At 31.6% G+C, this 9,385-nt stretch overlaps 1 protein-coding gene across 1 annotated transcript; it reads left to right on the top strand.

Moving 5' to 3' along the window:
- Positions 2,999–6,652, top strand: LOC109350258 (heat shock factor protein HSF8-like). The gene is made up of 2 exons (XM_019591456.1): positions 2,999–3,348; positions 5,133–6,652. Exons 1-2 carry the CDS (start codon positions 3,082–3,084, stop codon positions 6,390–6,392), a joined length of 1,527 nt encoding a protein of 508 aa, XP_019447001.1. The 5' UTR covers positions 2,999–3,081; the 3' UTR covers positions 6,393–6,652.

Raw genomic sequence — 9,385 nt, 5'->3', positions numbered from 1 at the left:
TCACAATCATCCACATTCTTTATTTTAGAGGATCTTATTCAGAACTAAACTTGTATTAGTTCATTATTGTCTAATATAATGGTAAATTAAATATGAAGCTCTTATTGAAATGTATAGTAGTCATTATAATAATGCCAATAGGATATACATTTACAGGAAGAAAAAAAGCATAATGTCAATTGATAGAGAAGGTTTTGTTCAAGTGGTACATGTTTGATTCCCTTTAAGCAAGAACTTGGATTCGAGTCTTGTGGATGGAAAAAATGCTCGTTAAGAAAGTTAGCCTCACATATATGTGGATGTTCCCAGCTTGGACATGATTGCCTATCGTACGAGTATACATGTCAATCTCAAAATAGTAATAATGGTTTTGAAAGTCATGAACATATCTTCTTCATACTCCACCATGTGAAGAAATAATTTCATCACATAAAAAACAAACTTTGATCACACACTCAATAATATTATATATATGAATCGAACAATATCATAATGTTTTATTATGAATTATGTTAATTGGCAGAGCATTGATGTGTGGTTATTATCCAGAATATGTAATGGTTAAATAAAAGGAACCAACTCGTAAAATCGAAAAACATTAAAGACTGAAATCAGTATTCACTCTAAAATAAATAAATGCAGAAAACATGATAGGATATGGGCACATATTGTTGTGTGTGTACAACATGTGAATTAATTAATGTGCTTCATCATCCTCTGAATTCATAATGTGGTGATGGAATCTTATCTTCATGATCACATACATCATCTTATTTTTTCTTCTTACACCACATAAACGGTGACCCGATGTAGTGATATAGGTATGATCTATTATTAGTTTTGAAAGTAAAGATTTATGGGTTATAAGACGAACAATCTTACATTTATCAACAATATATTAGTTTAGTTGTATAAAGTTTTACTGAATTCTCGGATAAACTTAGAGGTGTTAAAACGGGTTACCCGGATAGGTTCAGGCTAGCCTATAATGGGTCCCGTCTAAATCGGATCGGGTTAAAAAACTCATATACAATTTATGCATATCAGATTGTAGCTTAAACCCGCCCTAAATGGGTTGCGGGGACCGGCCCGCATAATACTAAAAAATATTTATTTAAATTTTAATTTATTTAATCTATTTAAACTATATATATAATTTGATATTAATGTATAATTTTTTTAACATATTTGGTATGCTCAATGCAACCAAATTTATATATTTAATGTCTTGTGTTTGAGTTAAAACGTGATGACAAGTCCACTTATATGATTTTTAACATAACTCATATTAAATCTCTCATTTCTATTGGACTCTCTCCCTCGCATAATATAGTTTCACTTTAATACATAAACATTTGGAAACTATAACTTTGGTGTAAAATAATGAGAATATAGACTCAAATTTAGAAAGAATTCTATATGTGAAAGTATAATCACCATCAGTAATATATAATCATTATTCTTTACTTTCAGTATGAAGATCCTTTGTATGCTTTTTATCAACACTTAGTGTGAACTATTATGTTAAATTCGGTTATGTGAAGTTCTTTATAATAAACAATTATGCTGTCTTCTAGTTTTGTTGTAAAAGTTATTTTCTTTATTATGTTTTTGTTGTATAAGTTAAATATAATTAAATACACAATTAACAAAATGAAAAGTGAAATCTATATGTTTTAATGTCTTCTTATTTGATTTGATACATTATTTTGTTATTGTGCTCAAAAGATATTATGCAAAATAGAAAAAATAACATAGTACTTAACTTTATAACATTATTGTAATTTATAAATATAATTTTATAGACATTACTCTATTTTTTATTCAAGTCAAATGTCCTAAAAAAGATTAAAAAATAAGGAAAAATGATTAGTCAAACAACCTGGGTAAACTTGACCCGAACCCAAATTTAATATAGTCAGGTCAGGTTTGGCTAAAAAGCAAGAATTCAATAAAAGAAGTACCTAAAATGGTACCCAAACCCTACAAACTTTTGGGCTTTGGTGGTCGGTTCGACCGGGCCCGCCCATTTTGACATCTCTAGGTAAACCAAAATATCAAGAGTTTTTTTGTACTATCAATGGTATCTCTTCACCATTTTTGGTAAGTAATTAATCTCTTTTGAATGTGTGACTGCCCTTTCTAACGAATGTCACTCACAGGAACCGAACCCTTGACATGTGCTCATCTTGAGGATCTAGTGAGTCTTACCCCACTAGACTAAAAAACATTTTTTTAATAAAATGTGAAAGTTTGATTACTTATAGTGACACTTATTAGGAGAGACAATCACACATCTTGAAAGAGATTAGTCTTTCTCATAGGATAAGGGAAAACGTTAGTTATACAAAAAATATATCTTAAATTTATGTCAAAATAACCCAATTGTCTAAATTACCAATATATCCCCCAAATATAAGTAATTATCTTTCGAGCTAGATAGAATCATAAGTATATCTCTTTGTATCATAGAAATTGCATTTCCAATAACTCACATTTGAAATATAGGATTCATTTAGTTATTTGTACTTTAAATAGAATAGCATAATATATCTCCCATATTATAAGTTATCTATCAAATTAATATATATTATAAGAATTTTGTCCAAATAAAAAACAACTCAAAACTTGGACAATTTAATTGAAGAAATGTATATACACTCGTAATATAAAAGTTTTTTACATAATTTCTTCATCATTATTAATTATCATTGCTTTTTCAAAAAAGTAATAATAAAAATAACAGTAGATAATGTAGTAAATGTGTACAAATCTTTATATTTATATAGATCATAAATAGTACAACACTCTTCAATTGTTGTAGTATTTTTTTGTATTACCAATAATATCATCTCACCTTATGAGACTATTTCATATTTGTAATTGCCTCATCTCGGAATTAAACTTTTTGGTCATCTTGCGATCTAACAAACACATGAGACAAATCTTCCAAATTTCATCTCTAAATTAAAAAAAAAAAACAATGTCTCCGATTCCTTTAATTAGAACACACTTTATTGTATCTTCTTCTTCAACACTCTATCTAGGGTTTCACTTTCACAAACTATCCCAACCCAATTTATGGATGCATCAACCAGCGGCGGCGCCACCGCCACCGCCGCAAATTCGCCATCGCCGTCTCCGATTCTAAACGCAAACGCGCCGCCACCGTTCCTGAGCAAGACTTACGATATGGTTGATGATCCTTCAACCGATTCGATAGTATCATGGGGACCAACCAATAACAGCTTCGTTGTTTGGAATCCACCGGAATTCGCGAGAGATCTTTTGCCTAAGCATTTCAAGCATAACAATTTCTCAAGCTTTGTTCGTCAATTGAATACTTATGTGTGTTTTCCAATTCATTCTTTTTCTTTTCTTTCTTTTTTATTTTTTATATTAATTGCTTGTGATTCTCATAATATTAGATTATTGTGTAGCTTTTTCTCCATTTTATATTGGAAACTTTTTTTCAGTTAGGATGTGTTTGGGAAAAGAAAACAACTTAGTTAAGTGCTTTTATTGAATAGGTTTTTTTGGGATAATAAGCTGAAAAGAACTTAATTTCACAAGCTACTCTAATAGGGTTCTTGAAATATGCTAATGGGAGCTTATAGGAATGTCAAATTCTATTTTTTGTAAGTTATTTCCATAAGTTGTTCTGTATAAGCTATTCCGGATGCTTCCTTATTGAAATCAAGGATTAGGGTTTTTGAGGGATGATTTCGCAGCTCTGATTGATCATCAACTGCTTTGAGGAAATCGTAATAATAATAATAAAACGGAAGCCGTGTTGTTGAATTGACCGGCTTCCTTAGTGGCATAGGGATGCATTCTGTATGTAGCACTGTGTGGTATGGTAACTGAGCCCATGCTGGAGAAAGCATAACATTTGGTATCAAAGCACTCATATATTGGGTCGGCATTAATTTGTCTTCTTTGTGAATCATTGTTAATCTAATGCAAGAATATATCATTATAAAAAATGTTGAAGGACCATTTGAACTTTTGGAGCTCATTCTGCATTCTATTGCTGATTTAGTACTCACTTGCTTTAATAGAGATCAATCTAAACTAAATGCCATGTCCCTTTTCTATAAAGGAAAACTAAATGCTATTGAATGGGTAAGTTTGCATGGAACTAACTTTGTTTTTGCTTTAATTTCATGCAAAATGTTTGAAAAGGCGTAGCCTATTGTTATGCAAATTCCTTTGTTATTGTATAAATCAATTGCACATTAAAGAAGTTAATAATCAACAACAAGTTATGTGTCTGAGTTTATCCTAAGGTCTGTTTCTGGATATATACTTTTATTTTGGCATATCTACTTGAGTGGAGTTGCATTATTCATTTGGCTGTAAATCTTGTGTACATGCTTATTTGTAGTGGTAAAGCATATGCATCCTAGTCCCTAGAATCTAACTTACATAAGCTGCGGGGATTGTGGAAACCTATATTTGGAGTTTATGGCTTTATGCATGGATAACAAGGAAAACCCTTTTTCACTAGGTAGCATTGCTACATGGATATGGGCATTATGTTCGGTCATAAACCAATTTTTCATAAAGGTTATTTAGGTTAGGTCTTTTTATTGATTTCTCAGTTTTCCTTGACCTCTTCCTGTACCTGTATCTATTGGGCTATCCTCCATGTGATTAACGCTTCTTACTGGGGCTTCTAACTTTCTTCTTTTCATTTGCCATTCAAATTATTTTTTCTAACATTTGAGTTCTTACATATGATTTGGTTTAGCAGTTTTTTAATTATAAATTGAGGTGTCTTTTATTATCATTTTTGCTTCTGTAGTATTATAACTTGCATTTCAAGGTTGACTTCAGCTTCGCTTGTGAAATAGGTCCTCAAAAGCCAAAGGCTGTGATTTGAGTTGGATGGATTATTTGGTTTGAATTGCTGGACATTCTTGCATAATTGGGTTGTATTGTTGCATCATCACCATATTTTGTCATTCATAATTCCATTTCTCTGTTTTTAGTTTGGATTTGCATGTCTACTACAATGCTCTGTATATTGATCATTGAATCAAAAGATTCACATTTTTTATTGGGGATGTGTTTGACTTCCTCATCAGTTTTTACTGTTCTAATGTCAGTAGCTCATCATCATTAAGCAGGGTTTCAGAAAGGTAGATCCCGATCGTTGGGAATTTGCAAATGAGGGATTTTTAAGGGGTCAGAAGCACTTGCTTAGAAGTATAAATAGGCGAAAACCTGCCCATGGTCAAAATCATCAACAGGCACAGCAATCACATGGACAGAGCTCGTCAGTAGGGGCATGTGTAGAAGTTGGGAAGTTTGGACTTGAGGAAGAGGTTGAGATTCTTAAGAGAGATAAGAATGTGCTTATGCAAGAGCTTGTGAAATTGAGGCAGCAACAACAGACTACTGAAGGTCAGATACAGACAATGGTTCAGCGCTTTCAGGTAATGGAGCAACGACAGCAACAAATGATGTCATTCCTTGCAAAGGCTGTCCAGAGCCCAGGGTTCTTTGCTCAATTCATAAAACAGCAAAACGAGAGTAATAGGCGTATAACTGATACAAACAAAAAACGTCGGCTCAAGCAGGACGGTATTGCTGAAATGGAACATTCTGCTGATTCTGATGGCCAGATTGTTAAATATCAACCACAGATAAATGAAGCGGCAAAAGCAATGATAATGCAGATCTTGAAATTGGGTACTTCTAACCTTAGTAACCCTGATAGTTACTTGATTGGTGATGATTTATCACCATCCAGTGCCAAGGACAGGGGAAATTCTTTGAGTCGGACTTCTGGAGTAACTCTTCAAGAGGTCCCTCCAGCTACGGTGCAGTCTTCTCACATTCCAGCTGCAATAGGGACTCAAGAACATGCCCCCTCAAAAGGGAAATATGAACCTCTATCTTCTCCTCAAGTTGCAGCCTGTGGAAATGGTATAAAAGCTCAATACCCTGAAATCAATGTTATGGTTGGAGCACCCAAGGTTCCTTCTATCCCTGTTTCTCAAGCAGATGTAATCATGCCTGACATTTCTCCAATACCAGATAGAGTGACAGGAAGTATTCTTGATATTCCTCAAGAAAATTATATGGCATCTGAGACAAACGGTGAGGGATATATGGATTCTTCTTCGCTAGGAGCTAACGGGTCGTTTCCCATTGATTTTGAAAGTATATCATCTGAAACTGACATTGATGATCTGTTTAGCAACCCTGCTTTTTGGGCTGATATTGTGCAAACTCCAGTGGCAGAGGATATTGATACCGACATTGCTGAATTACTCAAGGACAATCAGCTGCAACCAATAGAAAATGGGTGGGAGAAATCCGAACATATGGACCGACTTACAGAGAAAATGGGCAACCTTTCTTCTGATACAAAAGGAGTTTGAGTGTTTTATGAAGTGTAGGTTATTTCTCGGCTCAAACAATATGGTAGGGATGTCTATATTATAATTATAATCACACCTCCAGTTTCTCACCCAAAACATTTTTTGTATGGTTTAGATTGTGCATATAACTACCAAAATTATCTGTCTTTTCTGTAGATTCATGTTGATATATGATATATACCCTTTGGCTTTGTTGAATTCTAATTATGAACTAATGGTTGTATTAGATGCTATATTTTTTGCCAATGATTCTTGTATCAGTTCATGGTGTGTCTGGATCTATCAGATAATAGGCATGAACATTGCAATGTTTAACATGAAATCTGCTTATGGAAGAAGAGGTACGAATTAACTTTGAAATACAATATAAATCAGGTAAGGGAAAAGGGTGGCTATTGCTTTATCCATGCTGATGAGTTTCAAGGTATTTCAATGGTGAGTTTTTTTATTTTTTAAAGTCTCTCCTTAATCCTGTATAGAACTTATGGATTTTTTTTATTTTACACCCAAAAATCTTCATTAATATGCCTTCAAAAATGCAAATTCCAACAAAAAACTATTTGAAATTAAGAGTATAAGGGAAAATTATTATTTGTACCATAGCACATCTAGTCCCATAATATGAAAAAATAGGAAATCATGTCTTAATCCTAAATAAACAACAAGAGGGAAATGACCTTAATCAAAGCATTGATGCACATTGCTTTATTATAATGTATTATGTGAGAAACTTAATAGTCTTTGATTTAGAACACCAGAATTCTATGTATTTGATTACTCTAGATGTTAGAGTGGAATATCTCATTTAATATGATAAATGAAATATCATTATGGCGTGTCTGCGATGTCATGGTTAAATATGTTAAATGCTAGCGGATCCACGAAAGCATACGAGTGATGACTCACTTTGATATAGGGTGTAACACATGCATTGAGTTTGATGCAAGGTGTAACACGTGTATTTATAAAGATGCAGAGTTTGATATGGACATTAACTTGGATGCAAGGGTGTGACATAGACGCCATGTATGTGTTGTGGAGATAGAACTTATGGTAAAGTATGATAGTTCTTTTGAACTATGATTTTGGAGTAAACAATGATGGTATTGGTTGAGCTTTTCCAATGAAGCTTCAAGGTTTATTTTGACTCAGTATTGAAGAGGGTGGTTGTTGATGAACTTTAGTGTAGATGTTCCATAATATCGAAAGGCGTCCTAACAATAGAGATCTATGGGATGTGTTATGTTAGACATGGGTACGGGAAACTACAGTACAAGTTTTGAGGGCTAGGCTTTGGGTAACATCATCAAAGATAATTAGAAAGGTTTGTGCTGAAGGAGACGAGGCTCTTATGTGAAAGAGTTGTTAGAGAGTTAGGCATTGAGTAAAATGAAATATTCGATAAGGTGGAAACTATTATATAAATTTCCAAGGAACGAGATTTTCATCTATTTCAATCAAGCTGCACACACGATAATCATTAGACGTAGTTGTTACTTGGACACACATTTTGGATACATATGAATTTGGATACACTTGACCTTATAGGCACATGTCAATAAATGTGATAACTCATTAGAAGAGCTTAGTCTTTGGTCAGGTTTGACTTACCTTTCCAAAAATGATTTTTATTATATATAGCTTTGGACGCGAATCAAAAACTTTTCTCTATTTATTATATTCACATATAAAAATGCATTAATATAGATAAACATTAACCTATTTTTCTTCACATGTTTAATTATTTATTATTCATCAAAACTTAAGCAAAGAGTTCTAGAAAATATATTCAACTAAAATTTTCTAGAATTGGTGGATTTGAGTGAGACAAATCAAGCAAAAATTGAGAATTGCAAGAAGATGCAACAAAACATTAGAGTGAGCTTATTAATATATGAAGGATGGAAGGTAAGTTGATACATATGAAGAAATGGTTACTTTCTTTGTATTAACATACTTAAAATATTGTACAAGATTTCCACTAAATAAGATTATGAGGGAGGAAATAAGGTAAAAATTTATTAATCACATGATATCCTATTAAAATTAAATATTTCAAGTTGTCAAAACCAATTAATTATATGATACAAAATTAAAAAAAAAAAAAATCTTAAATAAATTTTTTGATGTTGATAACAGAATTCATCTATTTCTTTATTGAAATACATATTCTCACATTATTTGTATCAAGTAAACAACATTTTAAATTTTTAGTTCTTCTATTACTTTATGAGGAAAAAAATTGATTTCCTAAATTGGAAATAGTTTACTTCCATACCAATTATGTGATAGATTGATATATAGGTATAAGATATTTGTTAGAATCAATAAAAAATAATTTAATATATGTTAAATTGAACATTTAAGATGATAATTTAATATATGTTTGAGAGATCTCAATATCAGCATTATTGAACACAAGTGAGATATGTAGGAACGAGAAAATTAATTTTACAATTATTTTTTTATCAAAATACTCTAATCTTAATTAATTAAATAGAAAAAATAATTAATTAAGTTATAATAGATAATGAATGGTTCTTATTAATGAATGATATTGTAAGTATGACATATTTAATAAAGGGATGTTATATAGTTATGCAGAAGAATAAGACACCCTCATTTCCCACATGCCCTTTATAAAGTTATACTATGACTTTTTAAAAAATATATTTAGTTTAACGGATTAGATTTTAGGCCATGTAAAAAACTTATAAAGTTTAACTTGTTATCCTATTTAATTATATTATATAATAATATTCTTACTATATTATTTTAGATAAAACTGACTATTTAATTATATTATATAATAATATTTATATTATACTATTTTAATAACGAACAAGATGTTGGTCTAATGATGTAAGGTTCCGTTAGATCCATATAATGACCAAAAGGTTAAAAGTTTAATTCATTTAAGTGACACTTGTTGGGAAGGATAGTCATACACCTTGAATGGATTAGTTTCTTATCCATAGAGTGAGGAAATACTC

The sequence above is a fragment of the Lupinus angustifolius genome, chromosome LG06 (genome assembly GCF_001865875.1).
Source record: "Lupinus angustifolius cultivar Tanjil chromosome LG06, LupAngTanjil_v1.0, whole genome shotgun sequence".
NCBI classification, from domain to species: domain Eukaryota; kingdom Viridiplantae; phylum Streptophyta; class Magnoliopsida; order Fabales; family Fabaceae; genus Lupinus; species Lupinus angustifolius.
Note: the sequence above shows the minus strand (reverse complement) of the source record. Positions and strands in the feature narration are given on the sequence as shown.